Source organism: Zootoca vivipara, chromosome 10 (assembly GCF_963506605.1).
Source record: "Zootoca vivipara chromosome 10, rZooViv1.1, whole genome shotgun sequence".
NCBI lineage: Eukaryota > Metazoa > Chordata > Lepidosauria > Squamata > Lacertidae > Zootoca > Zootoca vivipara.
In genome coordinates, this window is record NC_083285.1 from 43,598,269 (window position 1) to 43,625,878 (window position 27,610).

The 27,610-nt window shown below is 45.2% G+C and overlaps 2 protein-coding genes across 2 annotated transcripts; both read left to right on the plus strand.

The window, feature by feature from the left end:
• The first annotated feature begins 11,915 nt into the window (after window positions 1–11,915).
• On the plus strand, window positions 11,916–13,040 carry LOC118091151 (endosome-associated-trafficking regulator 1-like). Its single transcript, XM_035127812.2, has one exon. It carries the CDS (start codon window positions 11,916–11,918, stop codon window positions 13,038–13,040), a length of 1,125 nt encoding a protein of 374 aa, XP_034983703.2.
• Window positions 13,041–20,302: 7,262 nt separating this feature from the next.
• Window positions 20,303–23,227, plus strand: KCNJ4 (potassium inwardly rectifying channel subfamily J member 4). Its single transcript, XM_035127649.2, has 2 exons — window positions 20,303–20,340; window positions 21,886–23,227. Exons 1-2 carry the CDS (start codon window positions 20,303–20,305, stop codon window positions 23,225–23,227), a joined length of 1,380 nt encoding a protein of 459 aa, XP_034983540.1.
• The last annotated feature ends 4,383 nt before the right edge of the window (window positions 23,228–27,610 follow it).

Sequence of the window (27,610 nt, forward strand, 5' to 3'; positions counted from 1 at the left end):
CCTCTTCAAATGCCAAAATTGGTGTGTGCGTAATCTGTTGTTTCTTTTCTGAGACCGGTGCAGGCAACAAATCCGGGGGGAGGGGCATTACTAGAAATTGTCTGGCAATTTTTAAAAAAAAAAATTGATATTTTGGGAGTGCATCTGAAATAGCTTACTTTCTGGAAGACCTCCATTTGTCCTAATGAGCCAGACTCCACTGATCATGTCCTAGGAACAGATATATTATTTTATATATATTTATTTATTCAAATGAAGTAAGCATGAGAATGGGGAATAATAAGTATTGTAGCTGCAGTTTACTTCATCACTGCAGTAAAAGCAACAAAGGAAAAGGTGAAAAAAAATACAATAAATTATAGAAGTATTTATATACCATCATCTCAAGTCTCTCTTCTGACTCTCATTTCACTTGCAGGATGACTTGTTGGATGACATAGACAGGATAGGCCAGGGTTTGGGTACTTAGTAATAATCTCATTATGAAAATTCATGCTTGTTCCCATTTTATAGATGAGCACTGAGGCTGTGAGGCTTGCTCAAAGCTCACCCGAAAGCTCATAGCCAGGCAGCATTTTGAATCCATTTTCTAGGGTCTGTCTTCATTCTGTCCACTAAACTGACAAGGAATTCATGCAAGCTTTTAACCAGTTAATATTTACCTATCTGAGCATGTTCTCAATAAGTGTACTGAGGGTCTAGAAAAGTTCAACAAAGCAATATGTGACCACTTGCATCTTAGGAATCAGTCAGTTTCCCAGACTACTACTTTAGCTGATTTGTTGAAGAAAATGTGTTTGTTGGCACACGGCACTGCAAAAAGCGTCTGCCAACAGGTTATGCTAATATCACACGAATGTATTGTTGCCTCTGTATGCCTTGACAGTCACAGACAAATAAACTGAAATTGGTTTAAACTGCAGGTGGATAACCACAATGGAAAAATCAGGTGCAATTTGCCTACCAAGATAAATTGGCTCATCAGAGCATGTGCCAGACTCCAAATACTTTTACAAAGGCAAAAGTGCCCCAAGACAATTCCACCAGTCACCACCATTAGCTATTTGTTCCTGGCGGTTTTATCAGGTTATTTGTATGGGTTATGGAGATGATGTTTATGAGACTGCCACCTTGTTCACATGGTTTATGAATACAGTCGTACCTTGGTTCTCGAACGCCTTGGTACTCGTATGTTTTGGCTCCCAAACACCACAAACCCGGAAGTGAGTGTTCTGGTTTGTGAACATTTTTTGGAAGCCGAACGTCCAATGCAGGTTCCACGGATTCCGACTGAGTGCAGGAAGCTCCTGCAGCCAATTGGAAGCCGCACCTTGGTTTTCGAAGGGTTTCAGGAGTTGAACGGATTCCTGGAGCGGATTAAGTTCAACAACCAAGGTACGACTGTACACAGAACAGTAAATTGGCCTTGGAGGTGGACATCCTATTGCTTGTTTATTTTCTTCTTTCTAACTGAGGCTGGGTGTCTTTACAAAGGAATGATACAAAATTTGCTAGGTAGGGTTTCGTGCCGTGTCTAATCATGATTAGATTCAACAAGAATGTTCTCCCCGTCACTGCATCTGTATGCCAGAATAATACGCACCTGTTGAATTTCTACCCTGCTGCGGAACTGCAAGATAAAGCAGGAAGCTTCCTTGATGTGGTGGGAAGAATGGAAACCTTAAACCAGGGTTTCCCAAACTTGGTTCGCCAGCTTTTTAAAATTTTACTACAAATCCCATCATCCCTAGCTAGCAGAACCAGTGGTTAGGGGTCAGGGGAACTGTAGTCTAAAAACAGCTGGAGAACCAAGTTTGCGGAACGATGCACTGTGGGTGGTATTCAACTAAGTATTACTCAGAGCAGACCCACCAAAATTCATGAATATTAATTTCAATAGGTCTACTTAGTGAATAGGTCAACTCTTAGTTGAATGTCACCCTGTACTCTTTTCCAAAACTGGAAAAATAAATGGAGGTGGGTGGGAATCCTTATGTTCCAGTCACTGATGCTGCAGTCACATCTTTTATAGTGCCTTTGCAGGGCAGGTGCTTAGGATACTACTGTTGGAGATTCATTCCCTGTGTTTGCATTCATGGTATTGTTGTCTATCACATGACAGTGTATGTTCGCATTCCATAGAGTGGGAAGTGACGAAGACAGGATGTTTGTGTTGCTGTGTTTCCCGAAGTGGGACGATCGCCCTTTGTTCTGTCTCTTTGCTGCCTGATGCTAGACAGAGAGGGAGCCATGTTGCAGTGCTCTGTGTGTGTTTATATGTAAATAAATGTAGATTAGTCAAATGCTGTGCTACTGAGTTCTGTTACGCAATTGCGCAAACTCTGCGGATCCGTAAGTGTGCTGATGTCAGTTGGCATCAGTCGCTGTGATGTTCGGGCTGGAGAAAGCTTTTGAAGCTCTAAAACGATCGACCAAGAGGGAGAGAACATGGCAGTCGGGCATGTGTCTCTGCCAGGGTCCTACTCGGGAGTAAGAGATCCTAACAACTACCACGTAGTTCAACTGCACATCTGACATGCAGTGCACCTGCCCATTCCTGCCAATGCACATGCAGTCTTATAACACACTGCTCTCTGGCTGCCTGCATCTGTTTCTAACATATAGTTTCTTTCACTGGGTTATGTGGGCTATCCCTCTGAGTGTGGGTGGCATTTACTTATCTTCTACCCTCCTTCATCAAGTTATTATTATTCTCTCACAATAATTATGCACTTATTGAACAAAGTGCAATGCTGCAAACACACAAAAAAGAAAATTGAGATGCAGAAAGTGGGCAGCTTACCAAGGAAAAGGTAGAAGGAAATCCCACAAGTTGACAGTCTCAGTGTTCAGTGTGCATAGCTTTCCCGCCCCCACCTCGCACTGTTTTAAGTAGTGCAATTTAGAAGTGGGGAGGTTTACCACCACTTCTGCTTTCAACCATGTATATAGTACCGGCATCTGCCAGGGAAAAATATTTGTCCCTTTCTAGGCTGACACAATTTCATGTAACACCCACATAGGTACCCACACATTTTCAGTGCACGCAGCACAGATCAAATATTGGGTAAAAATAAAAGTTGAAGGTTGTTCGATTCCAGCATTTGTACACAGCTAGTGGAGGATTGGGCCATAATGTCTTTTAAGGATTTTAGCTCACTATCCTGTCCCTCACAGTAGCCAGTAATGGATGCCACAGAATGAAGACGCATACGGTATTAATGGAAGTCGTCGTTTTCTGCTGCTGCAAAAGAGAAAGCAAAGCATGGACCAGACCGCCAGTGGATATAAGCGAGCATGACTTTATACCAGCTGAGGATCTGGCCCTGTGCACCTGAGCTGTGGTTTTATTTCTATCCTTTTTGGCACATGTAAAAGATAAAGACAGCTGTGTTATTAACACAAACAGTATGTGACTTCTACTGAATGCCTCCCAATCAATCTTTTCCACGTGAAGGTACTTAGCCCCCAAATTTACAGTCCAGTTAATGGGTTCTGTGGTGTTTTGCCAAGCCTCATGAAAAAGAAGTCGCTGTGGGTACAAAGAAAGAATGAATGCAGGTCTGCCATATGACTTCTTCTGCCTTTCCTGTTTTTCTTTGTAAGATTTAAGGCACTGCTGCCCCTTCAGAACATTTTCTCTGTCTTTCCCACTCTCATTTTTTTTACCTCTCCTTCTCTGTCCATGTGCAGGACAACACTAACCCTACCCTTGAGAAGTACATGCACCCATGTGCATATATGCGCACGCGCGTGTGGATCAATAGCAGAAGCTTTCTTTGTTTATATTTCCCCATCAATAGCAGTACGTAGATAAACTGGGTCTGGCAACGATTGAGCTGTTTAGAGTTTGGTTATGTCATGACCTCTGATGCTGACCTTATTTTGAGGAACGAGGCGAATTATCTGGCACGTCACTTTCTTTTCTACATAATCAAACTGAGGGCAAGAATCTCCATAAGGGCGGCCACACCACTATTAAACCTACCATCTGAATTTTCAGCTAAGAAATGTGACTTAAATTAGTTTGACAGCTGTATTTAAAAAGACTGACACTGTCCACATGTCCTAATCAGCTGCATGTACAAGTGGTTAAATCGGTCTTACCGGGTAATGCAGAAGTCAAGAAGATTTCTTCTTCTTTTTTTAAAAAGAAGCCCTGTGCACTTTTGCAGGTTGTTATGGCACATCGCATTTTTTGAGCAGTCAAAGCAGTATTAGATACATTATAGCTAGGAAACTCTGATACTTTCCTCTGATAATGCATTTATATTTGCAAATGGTTGCAGAATTTTACCAGCATTTTGTGAGCATAGTTTTTGCCACGGATAAGTTACACAGTGTCTTCTCCTCTTTGGCCACATGCCGCTGTTTCTTAAACAAAACATGTTCAACACAACCAACCATTTTGTGATTTGTTAAGATATTGTTTGAAGGTTGCAAACTCCCCTATTCACATTTGCATAGCATGTTGCATAAAGCTCCCCTATTCACTTTTAAAAAGTCTTGTGCTTGGTGCTAAAGCAACCCACCCTTCAGGCACTGACTGGATGTGTGGATCTAATCTCATCATTAGATGTTAAGGTGTGTAGTTTCTCTCTCACACCCACACCCACACCCTATTCTGTTTCTCTTTCTCACTTCTTCGGTGCACAAAGCATGTGGGCACATCAACATGTCATGAAGAGTTGCCCCGATTGCTAAACCTAGCAGGGACTTTTAATGCTACAGTATATACGAACATCGTATCCCCCTTCCCCAAGATGACCCTCTCTTAAACTTTTTTTTAAAAAAATAATTTTTATTCATTTTATAAGAACACAAACAAAAAATACAAACACTCTCTTAAACTTTTAAAATGCCCAGCACCCCCACCATTAGTAGCTAACTCACCATTGAGGATTACCCTTTATTGCTACCCCATGATGATTTATTGTATTGCAGGCATTCTCACCTTGCAGACATCACACTTTTTGCTCTTATATTGTGACAGTACAGACACTACAATTGTCACAGAAAGGTATTTTTGTGTGTGCCCTATGGGGCATAGGTGTGGAAATATTGATGAATGGGATGTGTGCAAATGGAGAGCACTGTGGAGATGATTATGTAGATAAGCCTGGTGATAAGAAACCATGAGCTAAGGCACCTCAAGGGGACGAGCATGCGTTTCATTTTCAAATTTTCTTAATTATTGGTAGGGCATGCACAGTAAAAACAAGGCACTAGGTTTCTTTCCACACAGCAGGTGCCAAAATACCTGCTCCTAATGTGGGAGCCAGTGGCTAAACTCTGACGACAGCATTCCTCTCACCAAGGATCAAACGCGAAGTCTCCCCTCACCACACCCACTGTAGCTGTCTGCCTTAAATATTCAGCACTCCTAGGTAGGCAGATATTAATGTTGTTGCTTTTTAATGAAGTGTTTGCTATGTTGTGTTCTAGAAAGAGCTGTATTAAGAGAGGGTCATTGTAGGTTATGGGACTTTGTGAATTGCATGCTTTTGTTCAGCACAATGAATTTAAAACTCTTCAGTTCATCAAATTATCCAGAATGCTTTGTTGTTGTTTAGTCGTTTAGTCGTGTCCGACTCTTCGGGACCCCATGGACCAGAGCACGCCAGGCACTCCTGTCTTGCACTGCCTCCCGCAGTTTGGTCAAACTCATGTTCATAGCTTCGAGAACACTGTCCAACCATCTCGTCCTCCGTCGTCCCCTTCTCCTAGTGCCCTCAATCTTTCCCAACATCAGGGTCTTTTCTTCTCTTCTCATGAGGTTGCTAAAGTACTGGAGCCTCAGCTTCAGGATCTGTCCTTCCAGTGAGCACTCAGGGCTGATTTCCTTCAGAATGGATAGGTTTGATCTTCTTGCAGTCCATGGGACTCTCAAGAGTCTCCTCCAGCACCATAATGCTTAGTTGGTGGCAAATCATTTTCTGATCATTCCAAGTTAATGCTATCCACATTATTGAACTGCCCCACCTGTGTCATGAGAAGGTTTCCAACACTTAAGTCATCTGCTATCCTGGCACCCTCCAGATGTTTTGGAGTACAACTCCCATCAGTCCCAGCCAGGGCAGCTATAGATGGCATCAGGTTGATGCAGGCTGATCTAAGTCATCAATAAATATCCGTACGTAAGTCATCAAGAACTTTTACAATATTTATAAATGAACAACTACTCTGCTGCCTTTTTGATGTGTAGAATAAACAGGCAGAAGGTGTTGGTAAGACCAGTGCAGATAAATAATGTTGATTTCACACAAACAATCCTCTGTGTGAAGTGCCTCTTCAAAAGATAGAGCGTATCACTGGTAAGAGGATTGTGAGGTGACGAGATGATCCCTCTGTCTTGCACTATCATATACATAGTAGACTGTCTCTCCCCCTCCTCCTCACATGCAACATACTGAAGAAATATGGGTAAGTTGCAAACTGGCTCGAGAAACAGCAAAAGACGTGATCACAAAACTCTAGCCTGATTCAATTCAGTTAGGCTTATGCCCCTCAGAAACTGGCCTCACGACTCCAGTCTTAGTGTCTCAGGCAGAAAATCTGCCATGGTGGTAAAATGTTAAAACTGTGGAACCACCTGGAATGAACAAAGACATAGGATTCTTATCTCATTATACATGATCAAGCTTTCCTTAGCACTTCAGCCCTTGCTTCCCCCCCCCCCCGCAAGACCAATTGTAGTCATCATTAACAGTCATCAACAGGTTTACCACTCCTATCAGCCCATCACCCATTCCCATCACCCCCACCCTCTGAATATACATAAGGGTCTGGTGGCTTCTGTTTCAGTGTATCTGATGAAGTGTGCAAGCACATGAAAGCTCATACCAAAATAAAAACTTAGTTGGTCATTAAGGTGCTACTGAAGGATTTTTTTTTTGTAGTGATAAATTAAATAATTGACTATTTGTTGCCCCAGGGTATTTCAAAATATACCACCTCAGGCCTGGTCCCCTTGACTATTACTTTTAGTCAGGGCTGGTGCAAGAAAGACATGTTTCCGCCTGAAACAGAGCAGCAAATGGAGCCCCCCCCAACATCAAGTCTAGATACATAGCACCTGAACCCAACCAAGCTATTTTAGCATCTGAGGGTATGCTCACATTACTGCTTTACCCCACAACCAGTGCATTCCCACTGCTAATATTTGAAGTCGCATTCACATGACGTTAGCCACAATCCACATCAAACTGATGTTTGATTTGTTTTTTCCTCAAATGAGCTTCAATCCAGCTAGAAAACTGTATGTGGAGTAAGCAGTAATGTGAACATGCTGCCACAAACACACAGACGGATGTGCAACTGCAGATGAAAAAGCTTAACATATAGGGAGTTTCAGGGGGCTGCAGGGACGAGGAAACCAAAAAAGGTCAAACGCGCTGGGTGAAGACATCCCTGCCCTTCTCCGATGTGAACAGCTCCCTGCAAACGCAACTTTGAAACACAGTGTGTGAGCATGTGCGGAAATGACCTCGTTGCATTTCAAGCCACTGATGTGAACAGCGCTTCTCTCTCTCCCCCCCCCCCGGGCAGTAAACACATGACAATAACAACTTACAACTTGCTGACCTTTTGTGACTCCCAAAATCTGCTGTCTGAGGTGGCTGCATTACCTAATGATAGGACCGGCCCTGCTTTTAATGCACGGGTGAAGTGCAGGAGAAAGACGCAAGTGGGGAAGAAACACCAGGTGAATTTCAATGGCTCTTCTCAGTCTGTCTCTCAGTGGATTGTATTTCATAAACCTTAAACTCATCAGATAATAATAATAATAATAATAATAATAATAATAATAATAATAATAATACTCACAGTGGGTCTGTGGTATTTATGACACACACAAAACCAGCTTTGGGTTTTCACTAGCCCTGGAGAGGAGTACTGTTCTGTGTTCCTTGCTTGCCATCCATAGGCCATCACCTTCCAGTCTCCCCTTTCCTCATAAACAGCAGCACAGTCTCCTTCCCTCTTTTATTCACTGCCATCTTCCTCCCCATTGAGCTGGAAGTGGTTCTGGAGAGCATCCCCACAGTTGCCTAGCAATTGCAGCTCAACTTTCTGCCAATGGTTACTAGTCATCACCGTGGTTGTTTGCCACCTTCAAGGGGATAGGCAATATGCCTCTGAATACCAGCTGCCGGGAAACAGCAGCAGGAAAAGGACTATGGCCTCATGTCCTCCACGGGGCCTTCCCAGAGATATCTGGCCACTCATTGTGTGGGAAACAGGAAGCTGGACAAGACAAGCCTCTGGTCTGATCCTCTTACGTTTTCCCCCTCAGATCTGGTAAAATGGCTAGTGGTCACTGGGCCTGAGAAAAGCTGTCATCCTCTGCTGACCCACCAAGTCCAGTTCTCAAGGACATCCCTCCCCAACAGACTATTAACTGCACATTTATTGCGAAAGAAAAGGCCTACAAGTCCCACAACCCTGAACTCCATTAAACTTCCTTCCCGTTCAGAAGACAGCAGTTGTGTTTATATCTGATGCTGGGGAGTCATGTTCCCATTATAGAGAATGTCATTCGCTTAACACGGGAGCAAAGATTTCAAAAAGGAGTTTATGTGATACATTTCCTTTGTCTTCTTATTTGGATTTTCCAGTTGCCTAACACGCAAACACATATAGAAGTTAAATCGGGGTTAAGTCATTAGTCATAGTTAATACCTCCATAATTACCGCTTCATTTGTTTTGTAGTCGTTCCAATACAACAAAAATGGTAACCTTCCCCCCTCCCTAAAAATCCTCACTGAACGAACCCCTCCACCCCATAACTGCTGATCTCTTGCTATTTTGTTCAGGATCATTATATCCCAGCTTATCTTCCACAGGATTCTTGATGGTATGGTAACTTTCCCACTTTTTGGCTAGATCAACACAGGAGAGACCAGAATGTAAGAACTTTGAGGCCCCTAACCCAGATCTGGCAATCTGAGGGATGCTGTCTGGCCCCCTAGTTCCCAAAAGCGAAAGCGGTGTGTGGAGAACATAGCTTTTGTGGGAATAGAATTTGCAAGCCAGGTAATCTTAGGGATGGGGGTTGAGGTGCTCACCCAACTCACTTGCTTGCCAAAGTGGCCCTCCAGGAAAAACAACAACAACAACTAGTTAGCCGTCTGAGTGAAGGGCCTAGACAAGTACTGATGCTCTTCTGGGAACAGAAAGAAGCTGGAGGTGGCAGGGGGCTTGTAACCTTTTCCCATGTCTCACGCTGGCTGTGTCATCCAGCAGGTCTGGGTGTTCATCCCTTGCTTTGCTGCGTTTCCTTCCCTCCACCATGTGGGTTGATCACGGCTCAAACTTTTAATTCAGATGGTAATTGAAATAATAATACAGGGCTTCTGTCTCTGGTGCTGCAGCTGGCTTTGTGGAGCTATGAATAGCTCTGAGTCACGCTCTGAAGATGGTTTCACTTCCAATGGTTTGTTTTGCTTTGGGGGTGGGGTTTTTGGGTCATTTTTGGGTTGTTGTTTTTTTGTATTGCTCCTTGGACTATGGGGAGGGGGGGGAGAACCCACCACGCCTCTCTTCCTACCCCAAAATGCACCCAATTAGAGACATAAAATTGCTATTTAAGCCTCAGGGGATGAGGTTGCCTAAAGAAATCCATCAGTTAACAATCACTGGGAGGACAGATGGGGACTGTTGGCATACACTCCTCGGTCTATTTATAATTTTATTTTTTTTAAAGCACATTTGATTGCGTTCCCCTCTTCATACCCTTCATATGCCACATGTTGGCAGAGCAAAGTGAGACTGGCCTGGTTTTAACTTGCGTGCTTGGCATTTTCCGTTGGTGGGTTTCGTAACCCGCCATCTCCCCCTGAACATTAAAATAGATGAATGAAATCCTGCCCACAGATTATCTGAACTGGTCACAGTCTTTCATGTTATCAGGTTAATCCAGGTTGGAAACTACTCAATCACATTCTGTGTGGGGCTTTCCCCCTGAAAAGTGCTTGAAAACTGGAGGTTGCTGGAGGTGGCTAAGCGGTGGCTAGAGCCAGGCCAGGATTGTGTGTCTTGCATTCCAGATCCTACACAGAGGACCTCCAAGGTACCTTCCAACTCAATGAGTCTAATAAAATGATAATATTTTTTTTTTAAGGAAGCCAGTTCAGGACCGTGAACTCAGTTGTACTCTCAAAGGACATTTACAGTGAGAAGTTTCCAAAGTCCAATTCCTTACAAAGTCAGCTTTCTTTCTTTCTTTCTTTCTTTCTTTCTTTCTTTCTTTCTTTCTTTCTTTCTTTCTACCCCTGCCCCCCCAATCTCTCTCACACCTTAATCTATTTTACGCAGTTGTTGTGTGAGGATACACAGCAGTGCTTTTTTTTCTTTAAAAAATTAAATGTTTAGGGGTACTCTCATTTTGACTCAAGAAAACCACCATTTTATAGATCAAATCGGGGGAAATAAAGACAGTAAATGGACAAAAGTACAAAGATTCACAAAATGTTTAGGGGTACGCGTTCCCATAAATCCCCCCAGAAAAAAAGCACTGCACAGAAGTAAGCCAGAATCCATGTATTCCACCCTGAGTTGTGAACTCAGTGGAGGAAGGGTGGGATATAAGTGTGAATAATAAGAGTTTTCTATGTTGTGCATTGTGGAGTAGATTCTGTATTAGCATACGGACAAAGTTAGCAGACAAAGCTTCTCCCCTGCAGCCCTTTGTCCCTCCCATTGCTGCTTAAATGCTAACCAGTGTCATTTCAAAACACCAGCATCATAAAAAAGCACAAAAACATATGTGGTTAGTGTTATTCCCATACTATTGCATGCCAGGCCAATATCCAAGTGGTGCAAGATTCCAGGGGTTCTAGGCTCTTACCCAGGGTTCATGTTTCCTTTTGGAATGAGGCACAGCGGAAGCTGTGGTGTCTTTATGACATATGGCTTATTTACGCATATATACAGCCTGAGCCAGTGATGGAAGCATTAATGCTCCCGAAAGGGGATTGTTTCTTTCATAGCCGCAGACTTGGATTTAAACAGAAATCAAACATTGCTCTCAAACCTCCCTGCCAAAGGAGAGGAGTGCTGCTGGGGTGCTGCTGCTGCTGCAGCTAGGGCGTCTGCTATGCTCAGGTGGGCAGGAGGCTACTACCAACAGAGTTGGGGTAGAGCACTGGAGGACCTACAGAATCCAAAGGTCTGCAGTTCCCACAAGGGACCAGATCATTGGGTTCCTCAGCTGTGCCAGCCCTGGAGCTAGCACAGCAAAAAAACAACAACAAAGACTGGCAAGAGTCTTTAGGACAGGCTTCCTCAACCTTGGCCCTCCAGATGTTTTTGACCTACAACTCCCATGATCCCTAGCTAGCAGGACCAGTGGTCAGGGATGATGGGAATTGTAGTCTGAAAACATCTGGAGGGCCGAGGTTCAGGAAGCCTGCTTTAGAGCTTTCAATGCAGCAGCGGCTCCACTGTCCCCATCCTCCTTGGTCCTAGCGAGGATTGCCCATCCGTAGTTGGTTGGATCAGCTGACTATCTAGTTACTGGGCACGGCATGATAACCTAGGAAGATTCCAGACAGGGTCAAGTCCTGGCATCAACAGTTTATAGTTCAACGTCACACTGGCTGAAAAAAAGTTGTAAAAGCTGTTCTAGCTATGTGTCTCTCCCAAGCCTGTGAAGTCACAAAATGAAGTACTGTCATCTAGTGACATCATAGATCAAGGCAACGTCTGCTTCCTCCACTATTAAAGAGATGCACACATACAAGGCAAAGACTCAGATGCTTCAGTAGACCATTAAATTGTGCTGAGGCCAGCAGCACTGGCACTACAGCCGACAGGGCTGGTGAATCCTCTGGAGAAGAAGTGGGACCTGGGCTGGTGCTAATTTGGAAGAATGAAACTTCTATAGAAGCCAATAGGGCCTCCCCCCCAAAACATGCCACGGCCACTTCTGGCGGGCTGCTCACATTCCCGAGGCCTGAAAGAAGAAGAAGAGGAAATCCAGCCCTGTTACCACCACCACATACCACCTCCTCCAGACCACATCAAGGGTCACATCAGCTCTGGAGACAATCAGATGAAAAATTCAAATGACCCGCCCACATTTTCTTTGAAAGGGATGGGTAAAAACAAGAACCGTGGTCCAGGACGACAGCATGAAGTGAAAAATAGAAATTACAGAAAGAAAATGGCGAGGCAGAACCTTGGGCTTGAAGTAGTGTCTTTGTCTCCAGAACCACTGGGCTTGGAGTTTCAAGAGCCATTATACAAGGAGGCAACCGTTTCTGATCATTTGTCAGATGACGATGACGACTGGAGAGAAAGATACCCGCCATCTGCTTATGACAAAGTGCATCTGTCGAGGATTGCCAGCATGGCTCAGTGTGATCCATACAATTACAACACAACTAGTCTTTCGGGGATAGAGGCCTTCTCTTCATGGGGGTTCAGTGACAACGAGACGTGTATTGGGTGCCCTTCTCATACCAAGACAGATGAAAGCTACGTTGCCCATGAAGAACCCATAGAAAATATGGACTACATGTCTCGGCAGCTGAGCTACCAAGAGCTTAGGGAGGAAAATTCCATGCTGAGGAGGAAGATCAGGAGGATCCAAAACTTCTCAGAGAGTCAGACCCAAATGGTAAGGAACCTGGAGAGGACACTGCAAGCCACGGTGAATAAAGAGGAGAAAGATGCTCAGGATCTGGAAGCTCTGGTGCAACAGGCAGAACAAAATCTCCAGTGCATGACTCAAAGAGCCCTGAAGGCGGAGAGTGATGTTGAGAAGATGAAGCAGGAGATGTGCTTCCTCCAGGCTGAGCTGACCTGTTACAAAGTGGAGAACGAAAACCTGCGATCAGGCCAGACTACCAACATGGGAGCAGTGAAACAGCATGTTGACATTGCCTTGCAGAACCTCCTCAGGGTCACCAACCATGCACACGCCACCATCCACCAGCTCGTCTTTGGAGCTGAGACGTTGACGCTTGTTGCTGACCTCCTTAAATCTGTAGGCAGGATGTCTGAAGTTGAAGAGGAAGTGATAAAAGAAACTTAGGGAGCTCTCTTGCCTGCAAGTGCAGTGCTCCTGTGGTACCTTTTGAAGCTTAAAGAATTTGCTCTCGTAACGTTGAGGCATTCCATGGCTTCAAATAAGTGACCTCTCTCTTTCCCCCAGAAGTACTTTTATTACATAATGGAAAATTAATTTCATATACTCATGACTTGAATACTCTGTTTCAAAGCTTAACTTGTAAGAGTTAACAGTGTTCAGGTCCCATGGACACCTGTAGACCTTAGTTTAGTTTTTTTTAAGACTCAGGCTTTGAGCCAAGCTAATGTGGAAAACCTGATTGACCCTTGTGCGCTTGTAGCAGCCACACGGAATGGGGGAGATGATTCAGATTGGAACAGCGGCCTGGTGGGGAGGAGAATTCAGATCCTCCCCACCTCACCAGCCAGGACTGCCTTTTTTACACAGCTCTGAGAACATCCTCAATTTTAAGGATGTTTTCAGATGAGATGGGAGCCACTGTCATGTTATTTATGTAAACGTCTAAGCCCAGCAGGTGTAGGGCAATGGGAAAAGAGCCTTTGTAAAGCAGATAAACATGCCGCCTAATGCAAGTTGTGGGATAGCTCAGTTGGTAGAGCATGAGACTCTTAATCTCAGGGCCGTGGGTTCAAGCCACACATTGGGCAAAATATTCCTGCATTGCAGGGGGCTGAACTAGATGGTCGTCATGGGTTCTTCCAGCTCTACCATTGGTCCTTCCAGCTCTACAATGTAGATTCTACAATTCTATGTATCTGCATTTGCATTCAAGACAGAATGGTGCAAATGCTGATTTACACACAAGAAACGCAAAAGCAACAATAGTGGCTGGTCAGTGATTTTGTTCAAAGCCATGTGGCTGAGACTGCTTTCACAGGTGAGGCTTCACGTTTAGGTAGGGTGGACAGATGCAAAAGCGGAGGCTCCTGCACTTCCTTAACAGTTGCGGAAAAGGGGGGGGGGGTTCAGCAAGTGTCGCTGCTGGGAAGTCCCTCTGCTATAGAGCTATTAACAGGTCCAGTGCCCCTGTCCTCTTTTGCACCTGTTCTTTACCTGCCCTGCTAGACATGGGACAACTTGGTTTCTGGCTATTTTACCAATAAATTTGGTTATTGGCTATTTTTTGAGGCTCAGAGTATACAACCAGAAGCATGTTTTCAGGTGACACCATTGTGGCCTAAAAACAACAACACCTCGTCGGTACTATGCTTGTCATGCGCTGTTAGCAAGACTTATCCCGAAAGCTAAAGGTAAAGGGACCCCTGACCATTAGGTCCAGTCGTGACCGACTCTGGGGTTGCGCGCTCATCTCGCATTATTGGCCGAGGGAGCTTCCAGGTCATGTGGCCAGTGGCCAGGTCATGTGGCCAGCATGACAAAGCCGCTTCTGGCAAACCAGAGCAGCACATGGAAACACCGTTTACCTTCCCGCTATAGCAGTTCCTATTTATCTACTTGCATTTTGATGTGCTTTCGAACTGCTAGGTTGGCAGGAGCTGGGACCAAGCAACGGGAGCTCACCCCGTCACAGGGATTCGAACCGCCGACCTTCTGATCAGCAAGCCCTAGGCTCAGTGGTTTAACCACAGCGCCACCGAAAGCTACACCTGCTGAAATTAAAGGTAGCAAAGAAACAGAGGAAGCTTCTTCCTTTCAAGCCACACCATCAGTTCATCTAGCTCAGCACTGGGTTTCAGATGGGGGTCGTTCCCATTGCTGCCTGGAGATGCCAGGATCTAAAACTGTGCATTTTTGCATACAAAGCATATATACTCTGCTGCTGAGGTACAACCCTTTTCTCGAAAGGTCAGAGCTGCATCTGCCTGTCTTGAATTTTAAGGGAGCGGGTGTTTTCTAAATGATCTCTGTGGCTTAGAAAAAGAGGAGAGCCACATGTCATGTGAATGAGCGTTCTGGGCAAAGCTGGATCTACATTCACCCTGCAAGGCAATGGAAGCCCGGGCGCCATTTGCAAAAACAAACCAACAAACCAGCTTGAACTCAGTTGCCTGTTTTTGTGGCGTGTATGCAGCATGCACTAGCAGAGGGATGAGAGTGATTGGCCCACATCGCTCAACAGTCTTAGCCAGCAAGGGACCATGCGAATGATGGGTGTTGGACCTCAGCAACATCTAGAAGGCCACCCTGCCCTAACTTTCCGCTTTTAATTACATTAGTCCCCAACCTCTCACCCATCCTGTTATTCCTATGAAAAAATGAAGTTTACTGTCCCTTTCCCACTGGGAGGAGTTGTATCAGTGGTTCAGGAAAACAAGCAAACTGAACTCAATTTGAATTCAGAGGGACAGAACTTTTCCTCAGCAGTCCCTGGCTTGTAGGGCCCAACCTGCATAGCAGAGAAACAGAATCGCCACCTTTTTTTCTGGCAGTGCTCCTGTACCTTAAGTTGCAGCATGAAAGGCAACAGATAAAGCTTTCCCAGCTGAAATTTTGCCAGGTCCATAATTGTTAAGGGCACATTATTAGCCCTTAACCAGGAAAAAAAAGTTTCAGTCTGAAGCAGGCACAGGCAACCTTGGCTCTCCAGATATTTTGGAACTACAACTCCCATGATCCATAGCTAACCAGGCCAGTGGTCAGGGATCATGGGAGTTGTAGTTCCAAAACATCTGGAGAGCCAAGGTTGCCTATGCCTGGTCTGAAGGGAGAGCTCTTGCCCACTGTGGTTTGTGTCTTGGTCCCGGGCTTTACTAGTAAAGAAAGGGGCATCTGGTAAAAGAAAGTAAGCTTCTTGTAGTGCAATTCAGGAAATACGTTTTAATTTGATTTGTAACAGGCCACCTAGATTACCACAGCTTTATCAATGGCTAGGAAGGAAATCTAGCATAACCAAAGAGCAACAAGAAGACAGTAGGTAACTTGGAGATGCCAGGGATTGAACTTGCGACCTTCTGCATTCAAAGCAGATACTCTGCCACAGAGCTATGGCTCCTTCCCTTGAAGAATAGACCTCAAGCAAGGGATATCAATGGGTAGGAGGTATCGTGCAGGAAGATGGAAAATGACACTGTGAAGATGTCCTCCTTTCTCAGGCACAACAGACATGTTTCCAAAAAAAGAGCCCAGAATTTATTTATTTTATTTTTATTTCATAAAATTTATATGCCACTTGATTGTTAAAAAAAAGAAAACCCTCAAAGTGCTTTACAAGGGGAATAAGACAATAAAAAGTATCAGTTAAAAAACCAGAAAAACAACTTTAAATAATTTTATTTGGAAGTTCAAGAAAAGTTTCCCCAAATTCAGACAACTGTGCTGATTCATATAGACACAGACAGTACTTGGGGGGGGGGGTGTTATGCAGGAGTACGCATACCCCTAAACAATATGTGAATCTTTGTACTTTTGTCCATTTACTGTATTTATTTTTCCCTGATTTGAATAAAATGGTGATTTTCTTGAGTCAAAATGAGATTACCCCTAAACATTTTTTTAAAAGCACTGGACACGGACACACACACACACACACACACACAAACACACACACTGCCCCAAAGAGTTGCAGTACATCACATAATACCCAATTTAGTAGGATCAGCTGTCAGTCATAGAATACATTTATACTGAATAAACTCAACCCGGAACTTTCACAAACGATCTTCAGCCAGCTGAAATACAACCTTTAGCTTTTAAAAAGAAAAGCAAACAGTTGTTGTTGTTGTTTAGTTGTTTAGTTGTTTATTCGTGTCCGACTCTTTGTGACCCAATGGACCAGAGCACGCCAGGCACTCCTCTCTTCCACTGCGTCTTGCAGTTTGGTCAGACTCATGTTGGTAGCTTTGAGAACATTGTCCAACCATCTCATCCTCTGTCATCCTCTTCTCCTTGTGCCCTCAATCTTTCCCAACATCAGGGTCTTTTCCAGGGAGTCTTCTCTTCTCATTAGGTGGCCAAAGTATTGGAGCCTCAGCTTCAGGATCTGTCCTTCCAGTGAGCACTCAGGGTTGGTTTCCTTAAGAATGGATAGGTTTGATCTTCTTGCAGTCCACGGGACTCTCAAGAGTCTCCTCCAGCACCATAATTCAAAAGCATCAATTCTTCGGCGATCAGCCTTCTTTATGGTCCAGCTCTCACTTCCATACATCACTACTGGGAAAACCATAGCTTTAACTATATGGACATGTGTCGGCAAGATGATGTCTCTGCTTTTTAAGATGCTTGATGTGAAATAGAAACCCCATCAAAGAAAAGGGGGTAAAGTATCGAGCCTCTGCTTTGTTTTTCTGCTTCTCTGACTTCCCTAAAACCATAGGTAAACATGAAAGCCTTCTTATCACCTGCTTTCAGCTGCCAGAGCAAGGTGTGCCTGTCAATTACTCTGGAACTCTGTTCTGGGGGAAAAAAGATCCCAGAGTTGTGCCCCCTCTCCCTCCCATCCTCCTAGTCAATTCTCCTAGCTGACGCTCCTCCCAGACAGCCTTTACTCTGAAAGCTCTTAGTAGACATTACATTGACCTTTTAAAGTTTATTTCCAGAATCATGAGGGCTGGGAACCACAATTGTATAGGAAATCAATGCAATTGCTTCCGGCCAGATAAATGTGTGCTGAGAGCTGGAGTGGTCTCCTTTGAAAAAAGTTATTCTCACTCATGAAAAATTGGAACAGGGTGGAATATACCGGTAGGGTGCACCTTCATGGAAATGTCTTCTGTTTTATTGGTTTTGCTCTTGGGCACCAGACTAGAAATTCAGGAAACGTTCCTTCAGAAAGGAAAAAACAACCTGAAACGAGGCTTTCCTTGCTCATCTCCAGGAATGTTGGTGATGCAGCCTGAACTTCCCTCTCTGCTTTAGTGTGTGTGGTGCAGAAAATACACTCCTTTTTCATTTTTAAGAAGCTGCCATACGGCACTGACGAATCTCAGGGCTCGTCCATACTTACGTTTTACACTTTCCAGGCACATATCCATGTTTTAAAGCTCTGGGTCTGAGCACTCTTTCTTTCGCCCCGAGCTTTCCTTGCAAAAACCTGCTCTTTAAAGCACAACAAATTGCAATTCCAGACCCTCCAAGTGCCCCCTTCTTTCAAGGGATGTTCCTGATTTAGAGAAGCTGTCGTTTCTGCTTTTCCTTAGGGTGTCCCTATTTTCATTGGAGAAATGCTGAAGAGTATGGACTTATCCTACCCCTGAGCTGTCTGAAAGCAATCCTGTACAGCAGGGGTGGCCAACTCCCAAGAGACTGCGATCTACTCACAGAGTTAAAAACTGTCAGTGATCTATCCCCCTTTTTTGGGTTCAGGTCAAAGTTATTGAGCTTTTTTTAGAGAGGAGGAGAGCCCTGTTTTTTTTTGGGGGGGGGGTTTCGGGTAAAAGTTGTTAAGCTTCTTTGGGGGAGCCAGTGATCTACCACAGATGTCCAGTGATCTACCGGTAGATCACGATCTACCTGTTGGACATGCCTGCTGTACAGTATAGGGAAGGTTTTTAAAATATATTTAATGTTTTATTGGGTCTTTATATGTGTTGGAAGCTGCCCAGAGTGTCTGGGGCAACCCAGTAAGAAGTGTGGGGCATAAATAGTAAAAATATCATTATGGAATGGGAGGTCCCTCTTTTCATCGGAGAAATGTTGGCGGGTATGCAATTCAGGTTTTCTGTGGGTTGCTGTTTGTTCTGATTCAGCAATTGTTAGCATTTGTCTGTCTCAAGAGACAATGCACCTCCAAGAGTGAAGTGAAACTGCTGCGTAAGCAGCACCAAAGTGACCTTCTGGGACACAAGCCTGGGCAGTTTTTTTCTGGAGGTCCTGACAAGACCCCATTCTCTGCCTCACTACAGTGGTCCAAAGGAAAGCAGAGCAATATGTTTTCAGTGTATCTACTGTATCATTTAAAGCCTTATGGATTCCAGCCTTATATTTCCAGATCCCTCTCACACAAGTTGCACTCCGCTTTCAGAATTTATGGTGGGAACCTCGGCATCACTCTGAGCCCAATTCTTAGAAACCATAGAGCACATCATTCAATGAGCTTAAATCACCTTTGAGTCGTCCCCCCCTTTCTGTTTGAAACATCTGAGCATTCTTTTTCGTGTGAAAGAGAAAGGGGAAGGGAGGCATTTGTTTGTCTCTCTCTCTCTCTCTCTCTCTCTCTCTCTCTCTCTCTCTCTCTCTCTCTCTCTCTCTCTCTCTCATTAAAGGTTTTCTTGGTTTACAAAGATATGTGCAATGGCTCTCGTAACATTTTTACAAATCGGTTTGTAATGTGGATAAGTTTTCGGCCAGCATAAGCTTTGCATTTGCATTGCAAAGGAACCGAAGCAAGGGTCTCTTCAAGACTCGAATATTTGGATGGCACCTCATCACCAAACATTTAGGAAATAGTGTAATTGCATTTCAAAGCAACGGAAGCAGGCAATAATTTCAAGCAACTCTGATTCTAGGGTTCTGAGGCCCTTGGACACAGTGCCCTTCGTGGGGTGGGGCTAACCTGAAAAGATGTGGGGCAAGCAAACTGAGGATTCCCTTAGGCCAGGCACCCCCAAACTGCGTCCCTCCAGATGTTTTGGCCTTCAACTCCCATGATCCCTAGCTAGCAGGACCAATGGTCAGGGAAGGTGGGAATCGTAGTCCAAAACATCTGGAGGGCCAAAGTTTGGGGATGCCTGCTTCTTCTTGGGGATGCTCTGATCTTCTTGAATACTCTCTGAAAAGTAGTAAGGATAGCACTGTTAGGACAGTGAGTCCATTGCTAGTTTGGGGACCCTGGCAAATGCTCAACCTTCCCGCCCTCCAGAGCCAGCTGAGGTTTTAAGCCTCACTTGTGAAAATCTGTTTAGTTCTAAGGTACAGTCTGAAGATGCGGCAACCTTGCTGAAGCTAAGCAGCCTACGCCTGACCTATGCCTTGATAGGAGACAGCCTGGGAATGCCATATACACCTGCCTGAGTTCTGTAATGCAGGAAGATGGGATAGAATACAGACAACAACAAAAAGCCCATGCTTTCTTTGACTAGGCTATGGACAAAATGGCCACACAGGCCAAGACTGGTCCACATGCTAGACTGAGGTTACCTACTCTGGTCTAGGCTATGACTAATCTTTTTAGGTATTGTGATATTTCTTCCACACTTATGTCTCTAAAACAGGTATTCACCCCACAGCGACTGCCAAATATGGCTGCCACCGCTGCTACCCACCAGCCCTGAGGTACCACCACCTTGTGTTGTGTGTACACTTGTGTGTGACACCCACTCCCTCGCACAACACCAGAAACCTCTCGCCTCTACAACGAGGAGTACCTCATGATAAAGCGAGTCATGGGCAGCATCCGGGTAAACAGGTGAGCGGCTTGTTCTGTCCAGTCTTTATTGTTCTGTGTCCATCTGAACTTCCTGTTGGCCACACGTATAACCCAACAGCTGTGTATTAAAGTCCCTCCCTTTGATACACCCAAGGCACATACAACACAAGGCATGTACATTGCTACAACCTGATTTGTATACAAGAGCATCTTGCATTTTAGACTTTGATCCACCATCCAAGATGCCTCTTAATATTGTTCCCGGCAGCAGCGGTGACATCAGTTCAGGAAGCATGGCAAGAAGTATTCCAAAGAAAGTCCTGTCATGGGGGTTTAGAGCTCTTGCTGCTGTTTAGGATAAGGGTAGGGGTCCTGGCGATCTCACTAGTTAATATGGATGAGCAGTAATCACTTACAGATGATCATCTTGAACTAGGCTTGCCAGCCAACAGCAGCAGGAGTAACTCTCCTCCCGTTACGGTAAAATGGAAATAGAGAGGGTGACATATTTTGAGGGATAAGGAGACAAAGGCAGGTCGCATATCTTGGAGAGAGGGAGTTTCTTTCAGGGTATCTGCCAACCCTTTGTCTCTTGATCTCTAAATTATACCTTCGGTTTTAGATCCAGGATGCTGGGAGACATGCTTGTTGCTGTAGCAACAGAATTGTCTAAACTGTGGAAGTGTATAAACATTGTCACAGATGCACAATTAGATCAACAAACAAGAATGGAACAGAAAATACCGTAGAAGCTTCCGGCCTTATGCAAAGCAGCGTTGACATGTAGTTATGAAACCATATTCACGTAGCCTCTCGTCTGCCCTGTCAAGTCTAGGAGGTCACTCTAGTTGTCTATATAGTGAACATCCATGTTGGAAGATATATGCATGCGAGTGCCACTCAGATAAATCTCAGTGCTTTGGGTAGTACTAGCTGAACACTGCACTGTTGGGATACATATTCTTCATAGCACTGCTGCTTTGTGCAGTGGCTTGAGTTCTGATCTGCTCAATGAGACCCAGAGGACCTTCTGAATCCCTGTATTGAATGTACTCTGTGACGCCTGGAACGCTGAATCTCATATGGGGTTAAGTCATTATACCCTCAACTTTGAAAATTGTTTTAATTGCTTTCCCCCTCTCATTCCCAATATGTACATATACAAAAATATAATATTTCAAAACTGCAAAGAACAGAACATCCTTTTAATTGCAGGTATTTTGAAGTCAGAATGATTCACCCTTCTCAATCGTTAACACACCCACACCCACACCCACACTTCATCTTGGTCACTAAGGACGTCTGGTGCAGTGTGCCCACAGACACATAAGTCCAGTAAAACAATCCTGCAGTGAGTGAAATGAGACAATGGACCTCTCTGCATGAGTGTTAGTGGAGACCTTTCAAGGCAGGGCTGAGAAACCTGTGGACTTCATCTCACACCAGTCCCAGCCATCATGGGCCAATAGTCAGGAGTGGTGGGTATTATAAACCAACAACTTCTAGAGGGCCATATACCCCATACATGCTTCCTCAAAGTTACCTTTCTCCCACTTTTAACTGTGATCTTTCTCCTCTTAAAAGGTACAGTATTGTCTCCACTGAAGAGGAGGGACATAAGGTCTCTTCCCTTGGCAGCCTTAATGGGCACAGTCGGAACGGAAAAGGCCACGCCCCGCGACGGAAACGCCGCAACCGTTTTGTCAAGAAGAACGGCCAGTGCAATGTCTATTTTGCCAACCTGAGCAACAAATCCCAGCGCTACATGGCTGACATTTTCACAACATGTGTGGACACTCGCTGGCGGTACATGTTCATGATCTTCTCGGCGGCCTTCTTGGTCTCCTGGCTGTTTTTCGGCCTTCTCTTCTGGATCATTGCTTTCTTTCACGGTGACTTAGATGCCCCCAGTGCGGGAAGCGGCTCTCCCGCAGCAACAAAATTCTGCATCAAGCACGTCACTGGGTTCTTGGGAGCTTTCCTCTTTTCGGTAGAAACACAGACAACCATCGGTTATGGCTTCCGATACGTGACTGAGGAATGCCCCCTAGCCATCATGGTGGTAGTGGTACAATCCATTGTGGGCTGTGTTATCGACTCTTTCATGATAGGCACTATCATGGCTAAGATGGCACGCCCCAAGAAAAGGGCCCAAACTCTCCTTTTTAGCCATCATGCTGTCATCTCTCTACGGGACGGCAAGCTCTGCCTCATGTGGCGGGTGGGAAACTTGAGGAGGAGCCATATTGTGGAAGCTCACGTTCGGGCCCAGCTTATCAGGCCCTACATGACGTCAGAAGGCGAGTACCTTCCGGTGGACCAGCGAGACCTGAACGTGGGCTATGACATAGGCCTTGACCGCATCTTCTTAGTGTCTCCCATTATTATCGTTCACGAGATCGATGAGGAGAGCCCGCTCTATTGGATGGGCAAGGAACAGTTGGAGAGGGAGGACTTCGAGATTGTCGTCATCCTCGAGGGCATGGTGGAAGCTACAGCCATGACCACCCAGGCTCGCAGCTCCTACCTGGCCAGCGAGATCCTTTGGGGACACCGTTTTGAGCCTGTTGTCTTTGAGGAGAAGAAACATTACAAGGTGGACTATTCACGCTTCCACAAGACCTACGAGGTGGCTGGAACCCCTTGCTGCTCTGCTCGGGAACTGCAGGAGAGCAAGATCACTATCTTGCCTTCGCCTCCACCGCCCCCCAGTGCCTTCTGCTATGAGAATGAGCTGGCTCTTGTCAGCCAGGATGAAGACGAGGAGGAGGATGACTTGGCTGTAGGAGTAGATTTAGGAGGAAGCGCCACGGAAGATGCAGGAGTCATACCTATGATGGAGTTTGGGAGCCACATGGACCTTGATCGGTTGCAGGTCTCCATCCCTCTGGATGCCCTCTCATACCGCAGGGAATCTGCCATCTAATCTCCACACTGAACTTTCCATCCCATCCTTATTCTCCACCATCTCCTTCTCCCTTTAGTACCAGTGCTTGGTTGGAAAAAGCCCCTCAGTACTGCTTCTTCTACTGACTCTTAAAAACCTGAGAATGTCAAGGCGCTCGGGCATCTTGCTAGGAGGGCTAGGAAAAACAATGTTTTCAGACATTCTGAATTCAGAACAGAACGGAGATCATTTCCCCACTTCACTTCCACAGTTCAGCTTTCCCGTGTGGCTCGAAACTATGAAAAGACAGCAATAGCTACTATGGCGTAGGATGATATGGAAGATACCGGTAGTTTGTTAAGCTGCCAGCTTTGGGACCAGTGATCACTAAAGTGTTTGACATGATTGCTGTGGGACAAAAAAAGCTGCAACGTCAACCATGCTGGGATAAACTGGAGAATCTGGTGTTTCATGGGACAGGGGAAGGAAGATACAATGTGGGGGGGGGATATAATCTGCATGTATATTATTTGTTGCATACTTAAAATGTTGCCTCAGGAGAGAATAGCTTTAGTTTCCTCTGCGTTCATGCATTAACAATTCAGCTCTGTCTCATCCTGGTTCTTGGCATCCATGATTTCCTAAGTAAGTTAATGAACCTGTCTCTGATCCTTTTGAGATTTTGGTCCCTTCCAATGGAGGCAAGTGAGAGAAATTTGCAAGAGGAAAGATTCCCAACTGGACCAGCATCTAATGACCAGTAACTGGTCTCTTCTAAGCAATTGGATCTCTATGCTCAACCCACCTTCACCATCCGACTCATTCCATGTTCTCACCTGGAAAAAACTGACTTTGTAACTATTTATTTTTTAATAAAATATAATGTTTCAGGGGAAGCCTGACGACAAACAGAAGGGAGAAGAACCCAGATTCGGTGCATTATGCAAAGATTAGCATTTGCACGGTGACCGATCCCATGTGCAAATCAACTCCACTGGTTTAATAGATCCATTCATCCCTAAGGAATTATGAGGAATGGTTTTATACGGGAGTTTAAACAGAATTCATTGCATCCTCCTTAAACTAGAATTTCCTCTCTTTTTTTGGGTGGTGGTGGTGGGGAGCAATAATGGTTAAACTAATATAAATCCAACATTGGTTAATAGTTTATATTTTTGGACTTCAATTCCCACCAGCCTTAGCCAGCATGAGCAAACCCATAAGCCAAGCCCCACAAAGCTTACAACCTAGACATGCTGACATATGGGTTTAAAATAGGGTAAAAGATGGGTAGGAGAATGTTATATACCGGTATAGGCCAGGAGTGGATAAAAAGAAAAATTGCAGGTTATGAAAAGGCCAGATATATGACAAGCATAAGAAATGAAAATGAGAATTGAAGACAGTTAATGCGATGCCTTAGATATTTCCAAGGTAAACTGTGGGCTTCAAATCTATGAAGAGAAAAAAGCAACATTTGATGAAGAGCTTTGAGTAACTTGAGCACCCCGCGTGGACTCAGCAGAAGGTTGGTAAGGTGCTGCTGCTTAATTACCTGGCCTTCCTCGCCTCATTAACCAAATGTATCTTTTCTGTTAGCTTACTGGCAGATAAACGTTATTATGTTCTTATTGGAATTCGTGAGAACCCGGCAGATGAAAGACTTCAGTACGGGTCCACATAGATAACAAAGGCATTCTTAATTTGTTCGGCACTGATTAAATACTTAGGTTTTTATTACTAATGACAAAACTCCTGCTCATTAGTTATAAAGTACTAAATGGGCTGATCTTGCTTTTCTACTCCTTGGCATCCTGTTGCCAGCTAGGGAAAGAAAAAGAGGATGGGAGTGATTTGAGCATGGCCAAGGAATATGCAAAGAAGACTTAAGGCTCATCTAGACTTCTCTTTGCCCAACGGCCAAGGAAACCCATTCTTTACTACCAAATCAGAGAAAACATCAATCGGGTTTTCCCCGGATTGGGATGTTTACTCTGATTTCTTGCTAAAGAGAGTTTCAAAAATAAAAAGTAATGATTTTCATGTTGCACCCAGAGACCCACCAAACAGCTCACCGAGACAAAGAATAGCTAGATCAGAGGCATACAGATGCCTCTGATCTCCAAACCCTCAAAACACAGAAAGCCATGGGACAGCTCAGAGAAGAACACCAACAATGTATTTCACACATGAGCACACATGGCCAAGACAGAACAGGGATAGCAAAGGGATATCAAGACAATCCTAATCCTACGACTCCCTTCATCCCTGGCCGTTTGCCGGGGCTGATAGGAGATGGAGCCCAACACCATCTGCAGGGCCACCATCTGACCTAGATAGTCCCCCATACCACATAAACATGCCAGCAATGATTCGCTTGCAATTGATTGCGGCTGTAAAGGTAAAGGTAAAGGGACCCCTGACCGTTAGGTCCAGTCGCGGACGGCTCTGGGGTTGCGGCGCTCATCTCGCTTTACTGGCCAAGGGAGCTGCCGTACAGCTTCTAGGTCATGTGGCCAGCATGACTAAGCCGCTTCTGGCGAACCAGAGCAGCGCACGGAAACGCCGTTTACCTTCCCGCTGGAGCGGTACCTATTTATCTACTTGCACTTGACATGCTTTCGAACTGCTGGGTTGGCAGGAGCTGGGACCAAGTAATGGGAGCTCACCCTGTCACGGACGGGATTCGAACCGCCGACCTTCCAATCGACAAGCCCTAGGCTCTGTGGTTTAACCCACAGCGCCACCCGTGTCCCTGATTGCGGTTGTATATATTACTAATTGGCCGTAGAAGCCATGCAGGGATTGAACAGTGCTACCGTACTACTCTGAATTCCCCGTTGCTTGTCTCACACAGCCTCCCGTGCTGATGCTGATCCATTTGCGTGCCAGACCCCACCCCCACCGTCCCTCACAACCTTTTCCTTCCCCTTTGATAATTAATGAAGTCTTTTCTCTTAGGGCATGAGAGAGAGAGGGCCAGTATTGACTTGGCTTTTAATATAGCTTTCAGAGGCTGGCACTTGTCTCTGGGGCATTGTACTGGAAAGTTAACTAATGGACTGAGAAGGAAGGGCTCTGTATGCGAGGACACGGGAATCCAGGACACATTACTGCCCTCCCCCCTGACTCCCCATCAGACACATATACGCAAACACCCTGACTCAGGAAGGTGGGCATCAGGATAGGAGGCCTGGTGGATTTGCACGTGCATGCTGCATAACAGTGCGCACCAACTGTACCATACAGAGGTAATGTGTTTTGGCTGCAAGGTCATGAGATTTGCCGAGGTTCATCATGCGGCAAAGGCCTGTGCTAACCATCTTCCCATGCCACAAACAGATGGAGGAAGACCTCACCTGCAAGCAAAGGGAAAAGGAAGACAGTACTGTACTTCAGGCATGCAGGTGTGCAGGCCTTGGGATGGGAGAATAATTCTGGATGTGTTTGTGCAGAAATATACAGGCTATTCAAATGCAGGATGAGAGCAGTGGAGTGGCTGTCCTGAATGCTGCAGGATGCAGGAGACCTATGCGTTGCAGGTCGCTCCATCTCAGCCTCTTCAAAACTCTGGGAAACATCCTGGGGAATCCATGATTTCCAGTAAGATCTGCATCCTCTATGTCATGGATACCCAAACCCTGCCACTGCCCTGCAATTCTATGATCTCTCCCATCCTGGTAGGGCTAACTTGTACATTTCGAGCCTTTCTAGGTTGCTTCTAGCGGCCGCCGAGACCACATAACACAGTTCAAAGTGTTGGTGCTGACCTTTAAATCCCTAAATGGCCTCGGTCCAGTATACCTGCCCTCTGCCTGGTTCCCTGTAACTTCACTTCTTGCATTGAGGGAACTGCCAGAAGGCCCTCGGCGCTGGACCAAACATCTGGAGGGCTGAGGTTTGGGGGTGCCTGCCGTAGACTGTCCCCGGTACAGGTGAGGCTGCTGCTGATCCCTTATTTTCAAATCCGAAAGCTGACAGCTATGGTTATGTGGCCTCGGCGGCCACTCCCAGACACCAGTCTCGCTGCTGCATTCTGGATTAGTTGTAGTTTCTGGGTAACTTTCAAAGGTAGCCCCACATAGAGTGCATTGCAGTAGTCCAAGCAAGAGATAACTAGAGCATGCACCACTCTGGCGAGACAGTCCGTGGGCAGGTAGGGTCTCAGCCTACGTACCAGATGGAGCTGAATAAAGATCAGGTACAGTCTAACCCTCTACCGTACATGATCTATGTGCTGGCAAATCAGGATAAACCCTCAATAAACAGGCAATCCGGAGGAGCCTTTAGACTGAAGAGGAGTTCCTGGGGAAATGTAAAAATAGGTCCACAGTGCTCCACATTGAAGCAGAAAAGCACTATTTTTCTGTCATGCAGAAGTCCCACATTCAGTTTCTGGCATCTCGAGTTGATGGCCTGCAC